This window comes from Opisthorchis viverrini (genome assembly GCF_000715545.1).
Source record: "Opisthorchis viverrini unplaced genomic scaffold opera_v5_64, whole genome shotgun sequence".
Classification (NCBI taxonomy): Eukaryota; Metazoa; Platyhelminthes; class Trematoda; order Opisthorchiida; family Opisthorchiidae; genus Opisthorchis; species Opisthorchis viverrini.
The window spans coordinates 216,074-237,934 of NW_008751720.1; the positions used below are offsets into that span (position 1 = coordinate 216,074).

The following is a 21,861-nucleotide window of genomic DNA, read 5'->3' on the forward strand; positions in this document are numbered from 1 at the left end:
GTCTTTCTGTTCGTACTGCGCATGTCGAAAAGTGATGCTTTCCGCGCCTAATTCGGAATGACGCAAACAGAGGGGGGGTCCACCCCTGACCTAGCAGAGGGGCTTCAATGCTATTGCGAAAGGTGTGGGTGTTGTCGGTGCGACGCCTTCAAGGATGGGGTTCGCTGATCCCCCGGTGCAGGCTTGGAGACGCTACAATATAGGACTGCTAGTCGATGTCGTTCCTCTTGTCAGTTTTTATCCAGATTTTCTGGATGAATGCCCGGAGTTGTAAGCATCTCGGAATGGTTGGTGGTCTGGTACTAGCTCCCTTTCCCATCCACTTTCTAAATTTCTTGATAATAAGGCTTTCGAGTGGATTATGGTTGTGCGGCAGCGAGGCATCAGTTTTGAACACTGCTGTTGTGCTTCCGATGATTGTGTTTGACTGGTATTGAACATCGGGACACTAAACAGTGGGAGCGGCGTGGGAGGGTTGTCTGATTGTCCTTTTTAAACGAACTGTAACTGATTCTGAGGCACAGTCAGCAGCTAGCCACATGTATCTGCCTGGAAATACGTACGGTCTTTTGCGCTGCTGATTAACTTTCAACGGATAATCACTCATCAAGGGCCGTTCATTTATTGATTGTCACGTCGGCCGTTGTGTAACGCGCCAGACCAAACGACGTGGTGAACGCTGTTTTAAGTGTAATGCAAAATGTTCCCCACTAAACTTCTCAGGTTCGGAAATGAGAAACCACGAAATTGTTTTTTAGATAGGTTTTGTATCTCGTCTACTACCGCCAACTGCTAAACACTAGACACATTGAGTGATGGAATACCGTCCAAATGGTGGTTGGTATGGTCGTTTGTCCACTGTGGGTGGGCCGCGCTCTATTTCTTCATACGTGGGTTCAAAGGGCATCCATAAGCCACTTGTGGCTATTCAGATTACCGCAAGTTTGCATAGTAATGGGCAGAAGGTTCGTCCTATCACGACCACTGCGGCCGGTATTACTGAGAAAGAACTCTCCATGGTCACCTGTCATCTTTCGTGTATCATTCGGAGTTCAAGATTGCTCGTTGGTCAAGATGCGAACTTACTAGCCAGAAGGTCCGTGGTTCGAACCCGACCTCTGCATCTCGACTGCTTCTGTATGGGATTGGGCAACCTGGCAGTATCTCAGCTCTCCTAGCTCCTTCGAGTGGCATAACAGCTAGGTGCTGAAAAGATGCTGCAGCTGAACCGTTTATTTTCTCAATTACCTTTCGAATTAGCAAAGCAAGCTCATGGGTAGGGTAGTGGGTTTTCGGCACGGCCAAGCTGGAGGTCGGACTGCAAATTTCCCCTTCTGTTACGACGAATTGGAGGTAGTTTTGCATGTGACAGTGCATTGAAGGTTTCCGAAAACTGACCACAAGCGCTCAGTTTGTGGTCGTTTGGAAAACTGGTTCATCGCTATTAGTGATAGACGGGGGTCGAGATGGCCCAAGGTCCGTGGTCTGCATCTCAACTTTCCCTGTCTAGGCTTGGGCGACCTGGCAGTATCCCAGCCCTCGTGCTTCCTTTGGGTTGCATGGCAGCCAGGCACCGGCAGGGTGTTACAGCTGGACGATCAGTGATGAGCATTGTGTGCGCTTACATTACTTTGTGGTGGAATACTTTGGACAAACTCCAAATAATGAAAACATTATAACGTGGATAACCTACAGAGTGTCTATTGACTACGAAGATTGCCAAATGTGACCCATAAAATTGGTGTTTACGCTTACTATGACCCTGATCACAACTAGACAGCGATGATTCTCACACTGCTCATGAGATTCCTTCATTGATGGGTAAGGAAGTCCGTGGTGTGTTCAGGTCCCATTCGGCTACCACAGGCATGGCACGGGAATGCAGAGGCTGGGGGATTCTAGTTCTTACGTCCTCTGTGAATGTCCGAGACATCGTTATCTGTAACGGCCTTCCGCCAACTATCAGAATCTCGCTAGTACTGTTGACGCGCGGTTTGTGTGGGGAAACCTTTCTGGATTGACGCGATTGACAAGCTCACCACCAGAAAGGCCTTTTCGGATGCAATAATGGGGCGTCTTGATCAGGCATTTGATATGATCTTTCGGAATCCAAAAGACGACTTACCGAAAAATGAAAGCCAAGGGAATTAAACGAATCAACTGAGAGCAAAGTTCGTACGACATATCGCATACCTTGTTCTGTCATTCTGCCAACTGTTCCGTTTACATTGAGGGACGCAGCACTCTGTAATGTGCTACGCAGTTCTTCGGATAAACGCACTTACCATCTACATTATCGTCCCAACTATTGAAGGGACAGTTAATTGCGCTATAGAAACGACCAAGTGATTCGGGTGGATTGGTTACAAAAGGGCGAATCGGACGCCCTGGTATGGTTTGTACAACAGTGGTCGAATATGATGTGGTTCGGGTGTTTACTGAGAGTAGGTAAGACGTTCGTGGTTGTCAGTCCTGATAAGATCGTCTTTTTCTAACATGATTTCAATACATTAACTCCCCACGCTAGGTGCAGAGTATCTCTAGTTCGTTTCGAACGCTATCCTTGTTGACAGCACGGTGCATCGGAGTGGTTGAAAATTCGATGTTACTGTTCATTAGGAACTAACGGGTCCTGGTGCCTTCCTAACTTACTTATCCACCCATCCGGTGCCAGTATAGGGTAGTACAGTTTCATCAATTCTAAATGAAATGTGCACACCTCAGGTCGACTAAACAAAAACAGACTTGGAGAAATCGGATATCAACCGGATAGCTCAGTGGGTAGGGCGCCGGAAGGTCCTTGGTTCGAACCCAACCTCAGCATCTCGATCGCTCTTATCTAGGCTCGAGCAACCTGACATTATCCCAGCCCAGGAATGGCAACTAGGTACCGGAAAGGTGCTATAGCTGAACTAGTTAGAAAGTGTACTTTCCTTGGTCTCAAAACTTAGCAAGAGGTGGATGAGGACAGTGGTCATTCTATACAAACAGGAATAGTGATACTAATCATCAGCGTACAAAATGCCACATCACGAGGGTTTTCACGCAGACTGGGGTTTGGAATAAACTATGACGTAATGCGCTGAAATGCTACTATGATTAGGAACAACCGTAATCTAATATGCATGCTCAAAATTATATCAGGATTGTGGTTTGTAGAAAGCTATGTGAACGCTACCCAGAATTATAAGAGGATCATACTTTTGCTCAAATCGCGATTATCGGTGAAAGTCCATATACTTTTTACATGTCGAAACAGTCATCCCGTTTTCAAGTTTCAGGCCTCTGAGTTTTTCTCAATGAGCGTCCTGCCGACATTCATAAACTCGTGTCCGTCCATTAGCAATGATTTTTTTAAAAAACCTCCCAAGATAGGCCACTGTTTACTAAGGAAGCTCCTCTCAAGAAACCTCCTTTTGAGTATCACACCTATTACGTCACATGTGATTTGATTGTTCAGAATAGTGTTTTATTCCAACAGTAGCATCCATCCAGTCAGGTGAGTTTATCAACTATTAGGTACGTACCAGCTGTTGCAGTTTTGCTCACAAAAAACGTGGGAGATATAGGCAAGTATTGGAGGTGATGGCATGCTCAATTAGGTCTGGAACTGGACTGCTGCGTATTATAGGCCATAGATTTGATACACGAGCGCCACTGATTCTGCGATTTGGTCATGGCTGTCAGTGTCATTAACCATTGACATGTTGAGTCCCGGCCTCATCACCCAGGGAAGCCACAGTAGCTTACCTGACCCAGTTGACTGGTTAGGGCTAGCAAACTTCGCTCCATCCGGTGTATAAGCAATGAGAGAGATGATGACGCGCATAAGGAGGTAATCAGTTGTGGTAGCCTTTAAGGATGAGATAGATTTTGAAAATGTGGAAGTATTAAGGTGACAACTGAAATTCACACTCCAGTAGGATCAGCTGGGCTGATATGTAGTCGTATGAATGTATCAGCGAATAGCAGTTTTCGGCAGATCTCGAATCTAAACGGCAAAGTTCGAACTGACTAAAATCCATGAAATCACCCTCACATCTTCACCACACTGCACTGACACTTACTTGGCGTTTTCGTCTCCGAATGTGGCCTTTTCATGAGTAGTATAGTCAGAACAGTAATAAACAAACCGACCGACATTATCATTGACCAGAAGGTAGTTAAATGCCTACAGTTCGAGGGTGGTGTTGGAAGTTTGGTGACTGATTGTCCTCACCAGACAGCCCAGCCAAAGCAGGACTAATCAGTAATGAGACTAGTCTCAAAACATGAACATCAAAGTATTCCCTTAACCAAGAACATGACGCCTACGTGACGGTAGTTGCCACGGTCATTCCTGAAGACTTCGTCCAATAACCTAAGAATAGTAAAGTGGTGCAGTAGATGACTCTTTGGGATTAACGAATGTTTTGTCATAAACTCCCTGAGTGCTAGCCAAACAATTCTGAAGCCATCTTTATGTAAGTGGTTTGTTGAGTTCACTGTCCAGTATGCTAACAGCGTGACAGAAATGTGCGCAGGAAGTCATCCTACAACCATTTTATTGAATGTCTGACGATGGTGCATGCCCGTCGCGGAAGGCTTTCTGGTAACTCTTCAACTGCATCTTCCAAGGATAGATTCTGATGTTGGACGGGAACTTAGTACATAAAACCATCTCGAAAAAGGATCATCTCATCATCAGCTGGGAGATCTTTTCGTAAAAAAAATGCGTGTGAAACATCACCATCAGGTTTCGGTAATATCATTTGGTAGCTGTTCCACCTAACTGTTCTCATATATCCGTAGCCATTACATAAGTGTTAAACAAGTTTCTGATTTGGAGGAATAGGATCATCCATTCAACTCTGCACCAGAATGCCTATGTCATCTTGTCAAATGCACAGTGACCTACCTCCCGACCTTGGCTCTACTCTTAAAAATCGGGCAGTATAGATCACCTCTTTTGACGCGTACGCAAACACATATTTAGGGTAGTCATCGTCGTCATACGTTTTTAGGACTATACCACTGCACAATTTTTCCGTATAGTGACAGTTGAACCGGATCCAGCCGGGTATGGTTGGGCTAGCATGTGAGGCAAATACAAAGCGAGGTTGTCATCTACTCGGAGTGCAGCCGATCTTGGCGTCCATTGAATTCACCCCGGGAAACTTGGTTTGCTGAAGTACGGTTTTTACAAGTGGCGTTAAAGCAGTTGAGATCAACTCAATTGCAACAATACTGTTTCTCCCTGGCCTTCATCGCCTAATTCTTGAATCTCAAGACTGTATGTGACCAGTCTAAAGCACGGTCTCTTGAGACTGGAGAGTTGCACCCTTTCCTGCAGGCTAGTCATCTGGAGAACGATGCAGCAACCCATGCTAGTTACGGTGTCATGCAGGTAAATTAAAGATGATCACATTATCTCAGGAGACCGTAAACCGTGGGCTTGTGGAAGGTCCAGACGCTGCTGGATTGAGCTGATAACTATCATATAACGTGCATCATAAGGTGCCCCACCTTAGTCACCAAGGTGATAAATAGATACGGAACTGACATAGTGGTGCTCACTTGGTTGATCAAGAAATGCTTCGTCAAGGACTTCCGGTACGCATTCTAGTAGACCAAGATGAGCCACATGGCCCAAATTGTTAGAGTGCGATTTTTGTGCCCGGAAGTTCCGTGGTTCGAACCCAACCCCTGCCTCTCGACTTTCCTGCCTAGGCTTGGGCAACCTGGCAGTATCCCAGCCCTCGTACTTCCTTTGGGTGGCATGGCAGTTTGGCACCGAAAGGGTGCTCCAGCTGAACGATTATTATTAAGGCTGGCTATCCGACAGGAATAAAAGGGATCATTGTATCGGTTTTGCCCTCCCGATCGCGCCAAGGAAATGCTCGGAATAGAACCCTGTAGCATCAGTCCACGTCTTGATTTACTGCACCTTGGACTAACAAGACCAGACTTTCATACGCTGAAACGCTATACCTGGCAAACCACCATAAAGTAAAAAGAGAACTACCTGATAATATGGAGCTCGTTATTTCAACAACGGCCAACTTCGAGTCAGAGAACTGTAGCTCTCAAGACACAAGGTTATTATCTGAGCTGTTGAACATGGTGGTCGAACTAGCTGGATATGCATCGAGTGCTGTCGTGTTTGTTCTAATTGCGTTGGAATGGTCAACCGCCGGCGGACTTACAGTCATCCATAGGCGGGTAAAGCAAGGTCATCAGATCCGCTTTGGCTTTCCAAATTTACAGTTACCTGAGCCTGCAACGGTTCTAGAAGTGACTCTTCGTGACTACTGCCGTACGAAACCAAACCTAGAAGATACCTGGACAAACTAAACTATTCGGTACGTTGTGGCCGTGACGGTGCTAGAAGTGACTTTCAATAATCATCATCGCGTGGACGGAATACAATCGAATCATGGCTAACCGCAAAACATCGTGCGGACGCACTCTGGTTTCAGCTTACCAATAATGAAACTATCAGTTTACTCTAAGTTAACGCCGTTGGGTTCAGCTTCTTGTTTGTGCTCCCCATCAATGACCAACATTAATGCCCAGGATTTTTGAACTGTTAAGCTGCCAACGTAGCTAAAGGTATCAGGCCTAGTTGAACGATAATCCTATGGATACGTCTGGACTATCTCCCAGTAGTGCTGGATCGTCGGATTCCCCTTTGCATGCACTGTCGGGTTCAACTGTTCACTTGCTCCCACTTGGCGTGATATGTACTGACCACCATTTGTGCGTGCTGAGGGTAGTAACACTGCTCATCCTGTTCACTCTCCCGCCTTACATCCGCAGTTTATACCACATACTAGTCATTCAGGTGGATGCGCACGCGGCTAAGCTCAAACTGCATGTGGCATTACCCACTGTGTGCAGTCGTCCATTGACGTAATCCGACATGATAGGACAATCTGGATACGGATGTCAGCCGGCCATTTTTACAGCTGTAATAAAATAAATCGAGAAAAACTTTTAGAAAGCATTTATACCTGGGCAACGTTATTCAGTGCTCAGCTAGTACAATACCGGTCCTGAAAGAGGGAGAATGATGACTTAGAAATGGGCCAATCTAAGCTGAAGCAAAATGCTGCTGGACCAAGGATTGTAGTCACTAGCATATCTTCGCTTGAATATTCGAAACAAAGACGCGACCCTCATCGGACCTCAGAGGCACGCAAACACTAAATCGATGATGCTGCACGATATTTGTTGAGCGTGAATGTGAGTTGCAGGTTCTCTGTTGGACTTCCGTCCCCGCATACACTTGTCCTGCAACGTAGCTGAAGGATTATACTATCAATAAGCGACGATTCCCATCAGAAATCAGTTACAAGAACATTAATTTGTCCAGCTGGCTCATAAGACCGACGGAGTGAAAAATTGGTAGCAATGAAGTTATGGGATCAGCTTACAGTGCCATCTCTTCGAAAGAGATTTCGGCCTTTTGGCTTCGAGACCTTTATGGTTGCCATATACGGTTTCCATATACTTATAAAAAGTGCAGCGATGGTTTAAATCGATTTATTCTGTAGCGTACTGAAATCTCTTCCAACGAGTTAGAAAAGCTGAGTTGACCCAGTTTTGTCGCGTCCGTGCTTTGCACTCCCCGACTTCTGTACACCAAATGGTGAAATATCATTTATCATTATTCATTGTACGGTCACCGCATATACTTCGGTTGAATGGGTGATGGTCAAAAAAACTGTGGATCTATTATTTGTTCCCGGTTGAGACGAGAACTACGGAAGGCCCAGCCCTGTCCAGGCCTGAGACTTCGTGTCCAGCCTATCCAGCACCGCACAGTCAAAAGACGCGTAAGCACTGGCGGCATCATGGGCCTACTGTTATTGGCTGATAAGGCGGCTGAAATTTGATTGGCTGGTGCGTTGGTAGTGCTGTCTGTATGACGCTCTCCGACCGTCGCAGTAAGGCATACGATCGATAAGGCAGCGCGCCAAGCGCCGTGTCGCTCGATCGCGCTGTCCGCTCGCAACTTCCATTACGCCCTGTTAGAGTAAGTGTCCATGCGCTTTCTGACCCATTTTTGACTCGTTTGCTGACGTCAGGGAGTAGATCACATCGCCTGTCGGTCATAATAGTGCGGCGTGGTTGATTACTCAAGGTTATCAGTATAGCGTAGAGCTGAATTCCTGTATTAAATTGAGATTTGCTAGTCGATTGCATAGCCTCGTAACATCCCCGTCGAAAGCCAGTGGGTTACTCTTAAACCCGCTGCGTGAAAGGTGCGCTTTGTACTGTTGTATCAACAGCAGTAATTGGCATCATCTGAGACAACAAGAGCAGTGGTGCTTCGCTGCCGTACAGCCGCAAAATTTATTTATTTCCTCAAATTTCCGATGTGAGAAAAGAAAAGAGGGGGAGGACGAGATAACTAGTACTTGTCTATCGCGAGATTGCTGAGGTGTGTACACCTGAAGCAGTCTGGAAGGAAACAAACACCACGGACTAAGGTTGGATAGCCACCGCGGACACCATCCCGAAAAGCGGACTGTACTAGCAACACCCAAGCTCTTCATCACTTCTTTCAAATCCTGTCAAATCACACACCCATCTTGAAGCTTCGTCATTGTTAAGGAATAATTGAGAACAGCACCAATCTCGGTGTGCAGTGTTGCGTTGCACATCGCCCAGCCACCACAGATGGTGGTGTTGGGTGTTTTCCGTGACTGAACTACCTGGTGCACAACCACATCCGTTTTCCAATTGCCTTGTTACGAATACCTTGACACCAGCAACACCGGAATGCGAGCATCAATCAGGAGTTTGGCCGCGTAGAGGCTGCATCGGACACATCATCACACTGTCAGGTATGTGGGCGCCGCCACATGTACAGACGACCCAGAGTATTGGTAATTGTTGACCTCATGGGTGCGTTCGATTCTATCGATCGATCATTGCTGTTAACCACACTTGTTCAACACGGTGAGCATAATCTGAGTGCTGTTCTCCGTACCTCCTTCGGAGTAGCGTAAACCTCGAGGTGGACAACGTGGCAGAAGGGTGTGAGAGATTTCGGAGAGTTTGAATGTTGTTAGTGTTATACTGACAACGTATGACTTGGCAGAAGGGTGTGAGAGATTTCGAAGAGTTTGAATGTTGTTAGTGTTGTACTCCTTCCAGGATGGGGTCCCCGTGGCTCCGTCTGCGCGTGGCTAAATACGTTGCAAGAAGTGGTGGCTGATACCAGTGACATTCTTGCTGTCAGTTTCTTTTCAGATTGTCTGATTGAGTGCGTGGAGGTTTAGGCACCTCAGAATGTTTAAGATAGACCATCACTATCACCCCTCCATCACCCACCTTTATCTCTTCTTTCCACTGTAAGGCTTTGAGTGCAATTCGATGAACTTTTGCTTACGGCAATGAAGCATCAGTGTGAACACTGATATTGCCGTCGCTGATGATGATGTTATAACTAGTTGTACGCCGTACGTGGGCTGGGATACTTCCATGACATCATACTTACAGAGAGAACGATTATGGTATTCAGTCGAAATATTTGGCTCAAAAGCCTGACCGCAAGGCAGTGACGTTTGACGTAAGGCCTTCAGAATAGCATGCGGTATTAAAGAGCTGGTCGCCACACGTGTCCCAACCCCAATCCTGCAAGACCACGGACTCATTAAGACCTCTACAAATTGACCAACCGGATATGCGCCACCATCATCATTATCACCACCAGCTGTGAGTACCGCGTACTTGTCATATAGTGGCTTTAGCTGCCACAGTTTCGTTCACCGATGATTCGATGATATGAGTGTCACGCTCTCAGTATAGCTCAATGGGTTATGCAGGTTTGCAAACCGCTGCACCTTGGTAAGACCCAGTATCTCCCAGGATAAATGAGCTGGTTGCACTGGCTTGGTCACGTTCTCTGTACGCTAATTGGTCGACTTTACATGAGTGCCTTTTTCGCATAATCACGCTGAGTTCAAACGAACTAAGAGAGGTCAACGGGATCTTTTACCAGCGAACCCAGCCGCTGCTTGTTGCCGTCTCTCGTAATTGAGACTCCAAAACGGGACACATTAGTGGCTGAAGATATAAACCGACATGTGCCAGTCGCTCGCTCAGCAGCGCGCATGCATCCAAGCTGTTGCCACTAATGTATAGCTCCCCTTCCCGATCTCAGTGAAAATTCCACTGCCACTTCTGTATTCACGCGTCAACTATATCAGCTGCTCCCTCCAAAGCGTAGCTACACAGGCCCATCTTCGAAAATCGGCGTTGAACGAAACTTTGGCAAATATACCCATTGTACAACTGTAGTGGATTACAGCTGATCATAATCACCTCGTACCTTTCCTGACAACCTAATTGAAGTCTATGCAACTTTTGCATGCAGTTTTGTTTTTCAACAGTCGGAATCAACTGGTATTCCCGAATCTTAGAGTCACTTGTCTCTTGTCACTGTGAGCCTTCCGGATACAGCTGGTACACCGTCCTATAGGGCCTTTCCGATGGACTTTTTCATTGGGCTATGTCGTTTGTTATTCCAACTTCACCTGCTGCTATAGTTCGTCCAGGGTTGAAGTAGCAGTTTCCGACCCAGCACTATTTTATCTGGATGAGGAAATATCTTCGACACTTATCAAGGACTTTCGTCTTAGTCGCGTGCAACTCCAGTTAAGGCAGTACATTGCCACGCCTTCCGGACGGTTCTTCATATATATATATATANATATATAATCAATAGCGTAAAATCAGAGTTTAGCAATCATGCTTCGCTACCGTAAATCCATGATTCATTTGAAAGTCTGATGGCAATCTGGATAGAGAGTGATAACACGAACGCCATTGATATCGATCAGCAGCCATATCTTGCGGCGTCTCCAACCAGGCTTAGTGGGGATCAAGTGGTCTTCATCCCGGAAAGCGAGTTGCACTGGCAGCATCCGCAGACAAAAGTAATGGCCTCCCATCGGATGGCGTAAAAGCCAGTATTCTAAATATTGAGGCAACCGGTAGCAATGGAAGTAAACGCCTCAGGACGGCGAAGTCTGGAGTATGTATCATTGATAGTTGATAGACAGTGGTTATGGGTTTTAGTGTGGATATGGCTTTTGAACTAATTGGTTAAACATTCAGGTGGTTAGATAGCTTTAATCGGCTGTTCCCAGAAATGTTTGTAAAACTTTAACTTCATTTCAGACATGTTTTTCAAGTGGCTGAAACGTGCTTTACGTTGTCGAAAGTGGGAGAGGCGAGTCCTTTGAGTGTATTCTGGTAGTTCCTAGATGGCGTGGGAAACTAAGCAGTAGTCTTCCTTTCACTTTATACAAAGGATATGTTGGATCTTTGGACTCGTGCAGAATGTTTTCCATCTCCCAGATTTTGCGGAACGTGTAGAGTTCGTTCCGCAAGATTGATCCTGCTGGCTTTGGAAGGGTTTCCAGGGTCAAAACTCCCTGGCCTCAGCTTGGCCGTAACTCATCATCTGCTTTCTGAAGCTATAACTGTGCTACTGACAACGTTATCAGAAACATTTGTACATAGCCATTAGGTACCATTAATTAGGAAGTTTATGTCACATCGTGTTCATGAGTTCAAGGGTCATAATGTTTCATTCTCGATTTTTGCATACTTCGCCAATAAAACGGTCCTCTGAGAGACACGTTGAGCTAGCCATGGCTGTTTATTTCAACGGTTACTTTTTCGTTTGGAAGTCATTTGGGTTACCAAAAACGCTCTGTGCAAGGTATAATTCACTGACGAATGACTTCAAAGAAAATTCAACATGATTGTCCTTGTCACCGTTATTATTATTATCATTACTATTATTAATGCTATTCGTTGCCTTCAGACTCATGAGTTCTCCATCAGATACTGCAGTTCTTCAATCAGCGATATCTTCTAAAGCAGACTGGAACTACAATTCCTCGTCGACAAATGAAATTCAGCCGCGTGCGATCACCTCTTTCGAAAGCTACTTGAGTGATGTGGAGCCTGTTTTTGACCATCAGTTGTCTTGTTACACACCCGCTATTCCCTCGTGCACTGGATCACACCTCTCCAAAGACACATCTGATGCTCGTCAAAACCAGGGCTGTGTAACTGGCGAAGACTTACAACAGGAATACATTCCGCAGTCGATCGTGACTAACTGTTCACTGTTGCCTACAGCTGACTCTATAAACTATTTGCCTTACTATCTTTCCGACCGATCTATCGGTTCCAGCGTCCAAAGTCCTACGGATACTACGTCCTTAAATTCACGTTCTCCTACTCATGTCACACGTGTTGCTTCTACTTCGGATATGATTTTACCGAGTGAACCACTCGTGCTTTCTGAAGGATCTGTCTTAAGCCAGTCAACAGTTGCGCCAGACGAGTCACGTAGTCTCGACCTGGATCGTGTGTTCTCCGCCATCATCAACCCTGTTTCTGATATACACTTTAATCCGGCGAGTCTTGCAGTGGATCCACGGAATCCTGTCAATCATTGTTCATCATTATCGAGTTTTGTTAGCTCGTCCGGAAATTCCAATGTATCCGAAAATGTGGCTGGGTCGATGAACCTGGAACGGAGGAGGCATTTATCGGGCTTTCCTGACTCGAGTTTCTCATCTGCACTTTCAGGTTTGTCCGCTTTCCGTTTCAGCCGTTCAATTTCATATAGTTTCGATTAGTTGTGTGTGTATCACCGTGTAGTTTGGGCAGGTCTTTCCCAAAATAATAGCTTCAGAGGTTGGATTGGAACTGTTTTAATTCAGTTCAGTTCAGTAGCTATAGAGCTTCTACTAAGGATACGTTGTTTCCAACATCGACAATTTGGTTATCGGAAGATGGGAGAGCAGGGAAGGTACAGTCATGCGTTGGAGGCGATCGTGTAGTCAGTTAGTTCGTGTTAAATCAGTCAACATATTGGAAGCAACAAGAAACCGAACAGTTACGCACGGAGGGCGATAGCCTTGATGCAGGAGCACCGCCGTTTATGTGATTTAGTCACACCCCCAGTGCCATTAATGAATGGTCGGTTGAGTCCTCGGAGTCTCCATCCGGGGAAGCGGCAATTGTCAACCCAACTGAGATTGATGTATTGCCTCTCGACTACCTTCGTCCACCTCAGTTATTTCCACTCATTACAGGGCTGGACGGAAAGAGCTGTGTGATGTATACAGTCCTCTGGCATGCGAAGTGCATATCCTAACCAGCGCAACCTATGAATCCATCACGGCAGAGTTTCTCACTAGCATTGCTATTCCCATATCTTAACCATAACCGACCAATGCTTCAGAGATACGACAGTCAAACACGGAGAGTTTTCTTGCGTCCTCTACGCATACGGACCATATTTCCCACCCATAAATCAGTATGTCAGTATCGGGATACTGATGTCATACCGGCGGTATAAGTGTCAGGGATGGCAGACTGTCCTATCCTGGTTGTGACACATACTTGAATTACATCGATTCTGTATGAAGGAATATTGTGTTTACCAGAGGTAACGCAGTGTGTTTACCTCGTGACCAACAATCCTTTTTGACCAAACCGCTCCAATCACCAACCGATAAACCAAAGAGCATCATCCCCATTTATGACCACCAGTACATGTTTACTTTCAGATGGTAGCTGTGTACCGATCCAATATTTCCTGAACTGTATACGTGTAATAATGTACGGTCATGAAAGATGTCAGTTGTTACCATGTTCAGCGATCGACTCCCGAAAGCGGTTCCTAAAGCTTCCATTCTAGCGTAGGAAGGTCGTTGTGTGACATGCTTGTTTGCATTTTGTTGTCCATGTGGAAGTGATGAGCTCGAGATGATCCAGTGATTAAAAGTGAGCTTACTGGCCAGAAGGTTTATTATTGGGACCCAACCTTGGCATCTTGATTACTCTTATCCAGGCTTACTTAACTTGGCAGTACCTTAGCCTTCGTTCTCTTTTCGAGTGGCTTGGTGGCTGCACATCGCAAGGGTGTTATAGCTGCTCGACTACTTATCTATCATTATTTGAAAGATAAATTTCCTTCGGTGATTTCATGGACAAAGCAGTCCAGAATAGTCGAGGAGATGCCTGGACCTTGCATCTATGTTCTTAATGGCGCTTCATCTCTGCCGACTAGTTACCACTTGCTCATGGAGTTTCCCGATAAAACATATCCATTTTCAACGGGTGTAACTTTTAGTCCCGTTGCACTGCTTAGTGAGTGTTTTTAATGAGTAGAGCCTAGGCCTGTGGTATCCCCAATTGGTTCGTCACTGATGTTCCCGTTGTGTCACTTTAGTTTCTTCCCCTTTTCATCCACCTTTTCTATTAGGCAGTTCGTTCGGCATTCGGAACCGTTTGAGTTGGCTGGATCGTATCAGAGCACAAAACAGGTATATTCTCTGATCGCTGCACCTTCAGGACAATCCCAACAGCTTGGGTCCGACCAGGATGTTTCAGGCCGGTGGTACATATAAGCGCGCACATCCTCTGCAGAGCAAGCCACCCAACACCGCCACATAGCTATTTTCCAGTACGACCCCTTTATGGGGCCAAGACGAGATGTTCTAGAACACTTTGTCGTGTGGCTACATTTGACGTCTAATAAAAAAGCCGATATAAGGTTGTCAGTCCAGTTCGCTTGAGGAATCTGGTACTAAACGGCCTTTACCATAATTCAACCATCACTAGCCTCTCGGTATTTGCTTTGGCTGGAGTGCAACGGATACTGAGTTGTTCAGGTAGATGCTGGGGCAACGGTCTAGTCAAAGCACTCATGTCTCCTGTTTGGTGGGCCCGATCCGCCCATGCTAAGTCGCTTATCGTACAGGTAAATTGCAACTGATCACACCCCATGAGACCGTTAACCGTGAGGCATCCGAGCACGAGGTGATGATCAGGTCGACCGTCCTGCAATAGGACTAAAAATATCCGGAATCGACTTGGTGACCCTCATCGAAAACGGCTGGCTGACCAATGAGGTCTCCGTCAAGAACTTCAGAAACACGTTCTTCGAGATCAGTCACTCAACAGGGGGAAACCGAGATCATATCGGTTTCGCCCTGTTCGATCGCACTAAGAAAACGTTCGACAGAAAACCCTTAGCATCATTCTACATCTTCACTGCTTTTGAGAGTGGCAGACCGTGACAGTGCATACGCTCAAATGCTGTATAGATGACCGAAAATCACGAAACGGAACGACATTGTGGAAGATGATACAAACTAGGATTCGTCAGTTCAACAGTGCCCGACTTCGTAGTAGAGAGCTAAAGCATGTAAGACAAGGTTACCATCTGACCAAACAAGCTGGATCTGCAGTGATCGCAGTCTTATTTGTGGTGGCCGGATTGGATTAATCAGCCACTAGTGTTCGTCGAAACCTTGATGGGTAAAGTAAATTCAGCAGATGTACGCCAGCTTCGTGAATTCAGATTGATGAGCCTGCAACGGTGCTAGAAGTGACTCTCTGTGACGAGTGCCGTACAGATTAAAATCTACGAAGATGCCTTAGTACACTACTGTTCGGTGATTGAAGGCCTCGATGAGGCTAGAAGTGACTTTCAATAATCAGTATCATCATGCATGGGATCGATTCGAATCATGGCTAAGTACAGACCGCCATACGGATGCATTCTGGGTTTTTCTCGTCATTAATGTCGTCCCCGGTTGGTCCAAGGTGGATTCAGTTTCTAGGTTGTTCTTATTTGTGCCTACAAAGCCCCGCCTAAATTGATGGCATGTTCCGGAGCGTTAAGCCTACGATGGTACCAGAAGTGACTCTCTGTGGCTGTCGTGTAGATACAGCTGAGTAATACCCAACATATTTGGCGCTGCACGCCTACTCCTTTGGACGTGTGGTCTTCGGGAAGCTCTCACCACACTGTGTTGTCAGGAAAAGCTGTGCTCTTTCGCGTTTTCTCTTTAACTTCTTTGTTGATGCGATTATAGAAGACTCACTACCATCCTCTAATGCCTGTGGAGTCCCGGGACATTTGCTCGTACATATCAAGCAGGCAGATGACAGTTCTTGGGTCTGGCGCCGTCGTAATGCGGACAAAATATTATCATATATAATATAAAACCGATAATAAATAAATAAAGTGATTCTATGTCACAGTTTGGCACGCGCCTCACACCATTAAAATGTGAAGTGCTGCTGAATGGGCTCGAACCTTAGCCTCATACTTGCGGATGAGCCGATTAAGGTAGTAGACAAATTTGTCTTCCTGGGCAGTTGTGTTAGTGCCAGTGGTCTCGTGAAAGATTATATTTCAATCCGGCTTGGGAAGGCCCGAACGGCTTTAGTGAATCTGCATCACCTGTGGCGTAGGCGTAAAAGCACCTTACCCGTCAAAGGTCGAGTTTACAATGCTGTGGCGCGCTCCATATTGTCGTACGGATCAGATACCTGGCCGTTGCGCACTGACGACTTCAAAATGCTTTCAGTGTCTGACATTCCAAGCCTACCCAAGCATTACCCAAGTTTGGTGGGAACCCCGAATCGGCATCGTTTAACTACGTCTGATGGTTTTCTGAGGAAATAGCTCACCCAAAATAGATTAACTGATCACACTCCATGAGTTACGCATGCTTAGTCAAATGCTGCATATACCAGTCGACCGACTTCTTCGAAGAATTTTTTTCGCATAACCACGGGAATGATGGGAAGTAGTCAGGGGAAGTGAAACAATTACTTTTCGGGGAAACGTGAAAGTCATTACTGTCTCCCTAGATGGGGATACCCAGAAGGGACACATCAATGGTTAGAGACAGTCAGACATGGCCCAGTCGCGCTTTCAGTGGCGCTTATGCATCCAAGCTATTGTCTTCGGTGCATAGCTCTCCTCCCAACCTCTCCAAATGAAAGTCTACTGACAACTCTGTATTTACACATCAATTATGTCAGCCCCCACCTCCGATGCGCAGCTATCTACCCCGACTCCCCAAAACACCGGTGAACGAAACTGTGGCAGCTATAACCACAGTTTTTACGGCTGCTCCTGCTGATGATGATGATGGTCATACTCATGGTCCTCGAACACGTCTTCTGCGTGTTATGCTTCACCAGTTTTACACGGGTGCATGGCGTTGTCGTGGTTTCACATGCGGTTGAGGGAAAACCATGGCATGACACATTTTGTGGTGGCTTCCATCGACGTAGTTACGTGTGGCCAGGCAGTCCGGGAACGCATGCCAAGTTGTCCATTACCACCTTGATGGTGTGCTAGTGGGCTCGAGATAGCTCAGTGGTTTAGGTGCGAGCTTACGGACCGAAATGTCCTTGCTTCGAGCCCGACATTTGCATCTCAACTGCTCCTTTGTAGGCTTGGGCAAGCTGAAAGTATCTCATCCCTCGCTATCCTTTTGGATGTTAGCTAGATATCAAGGAGTGTTACAGCTGAGCGATTAATATTGCTATTATTATTATTGTGTTAGTGGGCCTCACTCGGTAGCATTCGCGTGATACTCTACTCAGTGAAATGCACTAGCACGTTGGGGCGAGATGGCCCAAATGGTTAGAGCGCGAATTTACTGACCGGAAGGTCCGTGGTTCGAATCCGACCTCCGCCACTCGAATTCCACTGTCTAGGCTTGGCCGACCTGGCAGTATCCCAGCCCTCGTGCCGTGTGGCCCTGCGTCCATTAGACGTTTCTGGCGTCACTTTGGAGGGGTCAGGGAAACCTCATTTTGTGCGGTATATGCTCCGAAGCTCTTAACACAATCGTAGACAAATGCCGATCTTACCTCGATTTATGTCGAATCGCACAGAGTACATAGAAATACATTTTGAAATGCTCGATATTCTGGTGAAGACTGCAGGTTCTAGCCTAACGATTTCATATTAGAAGTGTTCAGAATTCCCACTTCAGCAATCCCGTAGTTTCACTCACAGAATTATGGAAGTGATTGGATGGTACTCAAGATTTTTTCCCTTGTTTTGTCGACTCTGGGACAACTTTCTGCGAGGAGTGTATTAAAATGTGTGGGTCCTTATTTTGGTTGTGTTCTCCCAATGCTTCTACCTAGTCGTAGAGCCTTGCGCCGTGACCTTTGTTGCTTGAAGCTGGGTTCGATTTTGGGCCACAAAATATTTGGAGAAGGATGATTGTTGGTTGATACCAAATCCGTAGAGACGTTCGTATTACTCAGTTGGAATGCAACTCACGTGTTCAAAGAGACATGTGCAGCTTCAGTACCCTTTCGGTGCCTACCGCCATGCCACATGAAGGAGATACGACGGCTGGGATACTGCAAGGTTGCCCGAGCCTAGACAGGGGAAGTCGAGAGGCAGATGTCGGTCAGTAAATTTGCGCTCTAACCACTTGGTTCATCTCTTCATATGTCGAGGGTCTTTATATCAGTTGGGTATGGTATAGTTGGGTACCAGGCGCTGAGCATAAGTGACTCAAGTCGTAGGTTCTCAAGAATGAGGGCTACACGGGTCCATACAAGATTGTCACTGTTTCCAGGTTGGATCTATTAGCTGCGATCTTATCGGAATTGATATGCTGAATCAACAACAACTGCATGGGCGCACCGGAGCGAATTTTCAGCACTAAACAAACAGCTAGGCGCAACACACACTAGAGTTATAAACGTAAGGTTACATCAAGGGATGCAGTGGATGAATATACCAGATAGAATCGCGCCTAACAGGAAAGTAGGCCGAATGAGATACGAGTAGAAGTAGCATTAAATCTTTATTACGGCTAATTGGTCGAGATAGCTTACAAAATCCATCAACTAGAACCAATGCGACCATCATTCGGCGTGAGGTGCTGATTGTTGGGATACCAGAAAGGAACACCCGCGAAAGTCCACTTTCACATTTAGTATTCAGTTTAAGGGAGCTAGATGGAAAGACAAAGGCTTTCTTATTTTCAAGAAGCCAAACAGTAGTATAGCCACTGTGAATAGATACATGCCATAACCAACTTTTTGACGAGAGATATAGAAACTAGCTGTTATTCTGTTCTTTGGCGTGGACAATTGGGCTGTAAACGTTTTGTCACCAGTCAAAGTGACGCCGATAAGTTAGTGGTATGTATGCGACGGTATTCAAGATTGAGGCTACAGCGTCAAGCTTTGAACGGGACTGACAATAAGTTACATGTCTCGTGTCCTCTATTTCAAAAGGTCCTTCAAAAACTGCTTAAGAATTTTTGAACTGTTTCGGGCGTAACATTTTGGTATTTTTCGTCGGAACCGAGGATATGCCTACGGACCTCCAAATATTATTGCGTACTGGAGGCATGTGCGCATTAAAGAAGTCACTTAGTGTGGAATCAGAGGACAGCGTTACACCTTCACTAAGATGACGTATGGAACATCGGGACCACATGTCTTAGTTCGGGAGCATACGGGCCATCGATTGAGGCAATCATATCGTCCGCCTCTAAAAAATTCTCAGGCGCATAAAGCACTTGTATGTGCTACTTTCCAGCCACTGTTTTAATCGGACTACTCTTTAACTTATGGGAAGCAACATCACTTACAATAGTTAAAGGTACCAGAAGTGTAACATAGTTCCAAGTCATTAATGAACGTACAATCCAATTGAATGTCAGACTTTTTGGAAAGCCAGCGTGATCAGGCAAGCTAAGGAATTCAATAAGGTGTCAAAATCGTTCAAATCTGACTCTACATGCATTGCTTTTGTCCGTTAGTTTGATGTCATGAGTGAGGTGACTCATTGGTTCCCAACTTGTCAACAGTATTTCAGCAGTCTTTGTGACACCTGTATCTAGCTAGCCCCGTATCATTGGTTCGACAGAAAACGTCCACATGACAGAAATATCTATCCTCGATGACTTATCAACGAGGATTGACAAGTATAACTACCTCATCGTCTTCTGAAACGAGGTCATGCATGGCAAGGTCTCATAGGTTCTGAGTTCTAACGCAATAGTCTGATCCTAGTGACTCAAAAGTCAAAAATGTCCTATTTCCAACCGAACAGAGCCGTTCACCCCTGAGCTTCTCGTGTTATTCTCTTAAATTCAGACACACGATCAATGATGTCGCATGGCTGCTTCACTATCTCTGGACCTCCTCGTGCGAGGAAATAGGGGAAATTGATTATCAGTTCGATACGTAGCTGGTACAGTGAAAACTATTCATAGGCTAGTAAAGATTTTCCATTCCCTCGTTAACAATTCTCGCTAGGTCCTCGGTGAACTAAGTATCGAGGAACCAGAAGAGCTGAGAATGTTGGCTCATACTTGTCGAACAGCCGATACATTGACTGAAACTGTCCGTCGTTTGGGCCACGGGGATGGGCTTTTTCAAAGCACAAAGGCTATCTCTGATGGTTGCAACGTTGCATAATTCCATTCTGCATATTCTTTCTGCAACCGATAGCGTTTTCGCCTATTTCATTTTTCGTCTTCTAGTTAGTATACTATGTTACGCTGGGTTTTGTCCGTTTTAACGTGATGAATTTAAGTTCCAAATTGATTTCTACTTTCTGCTTTCCACAGATGCATCGGAATCTCTGAACAGTAATAGCGTGGATTACGTTTGCGAAAGTTCACACTGTCGAGATATCCGTCCGTCCTTTTACACAAAGGCAGGCACTTCCGGTGCGCACGCGCCTAGTTCACTTTGCACCATTCCCAGTGAGGGCCTCAGTTCCAGTTGTCCTGGGACATTTGATCGGTCACTGCATTCAGCGCCGGACTCATTGATCTCCACTAGAAGCATTCTATCCTCATGCGACAGCCAGATCAATGGGGTTATCCAGCACCAGTCCAATATGCTGGACACATATTCTCGTTCAGACAGATCAGTTAAAAATAATCACTTTACTGGAGTGGACCCTTTCACTTTTTCTCCATCAAATGAATCACACAGTTGGAACTATCAACAGGCTAGTACAACATCGTGCAATAAATTTCCTTTTGCGACCGAATTTCAACTCAAGCGTCAAGAGTTTTCGGTAGATAGGCCCGCGCCATTATCTGCGCAATCAGAATCCCCTTTTGCAGCCGACACCCGTTCATCCACAGAGAATGTGGGACAAACAGCTCAGGCTGGTGTTCTGCTGCGAGCCTGCGTTGTATGTGGAGACAAGTCAACTGGAGCTCATTATGGAGTATTCACCTGTGAAGGTTGCAAAGTATGTTGGAAAAGAATTTTCTCCGGATTCCGTTTTACTTAACTATGTTCACAACCACACTTTTCTGTATTCAGTTGGTAAATTACTTTTTTCAGCCACACTGCTCTACCATTAGCTTTACACGAACCCTGCACGTTTGATTCAGGTGGATTGAGAACGGCGATCTTAGAACCAGACTACAAGAATCAAATGCGTAGGAGTNTTTTTTTTTATAATGTTACGTTTTTGTAATCTTGTTTTACGATCTCGTCGTGCGAAATAATCCCAGTGAACTATATATGGGCGTGTCACATAGTTGGTCCCGTAGCTCTGTTCCCACGCGTGTTGTGACTGCCTAGAAACTGGCTACCTGATGTGTTTTATTAACACTCCTGCAACCACCTACAACTAACCTGTGTTTTAGCCTTAACATCCGTAGTACGGATGCACGAGAGAGAGAGATATATGCCAGTCCCCCAGTGGCTAGTATTTAGGCACCATAAAATGTTTTTCGTCTCGACAAGATGGTGTGACTCAGTTAACCGTTTTGAAATTAAATGGATTTGCTCTCTAGATTGCTCTCAATTGCCCTTGACGAACACCGAAGCCGACTACTTTAGAGGGACTGTCGGCTGTGCATAAATCGTCCGTTTTTCGGGACGCTTCCATTTTGGTGTATCGCACAGACAACCGTTTCGTTAAGTACTGTATTGACACTAAACCACCCAAACATTGAACTGCTTCAGCCATCACGAATGCTTTCAACTGGGTGCGGACTTTTTGAACTTTTCCATTTCACAAACATTTGA

General features: G+C 45.7%; 2 protein-coding genes across 2 annotated transcripts in view; one reads left to right on the forward strand and one right to left on the reverse strand.

Annotated features, from left to right (window-relative positions):
• The window catches only part of T265_04072 (hypothetical protein), a gene marked incomplete at both ends in the record, with an annotated part of 45,644 nt that overhangs the window by 5,256 nt on the left and 18,527 nt on the right, over nt 1-21,861 (reverse strand). The window contains 2 exons of the mRNA XM_009168718.1: nt 3,751-3,853; nt 6,251-6,309. Coding sequence (XP_009166982.1) covers nt 3,751-3,853; nt 6,251-6,309 — 162 coding nt within the window. The remainder of the gene's footprint in view (nt 1-3,750; nt 3,854-6,250; nt 6,310-21,861) is intronic.
• The window catches only part of T265_04073 (hypothetical protein), a gene marked incomplete at both ends in the record, with an annotated part of 20,444 nt that continues 10,353 nt past the window's right edge, over nt 11,771-21,861 (forward strand). Inside the window, 2 exons of the mRNA XM_009168719.1 lie at nt 11,771-12,600; nt 20,436-21,073. Of these exons, the coding sequence (XP_009166983.1) occupies nt 11,805-12,600; nt 20,436-21,073 (1,434 nt within the window). The remainder of the gene's footprint in view (nt 12,601-20,435; nt 21,074-21,861) is intronic.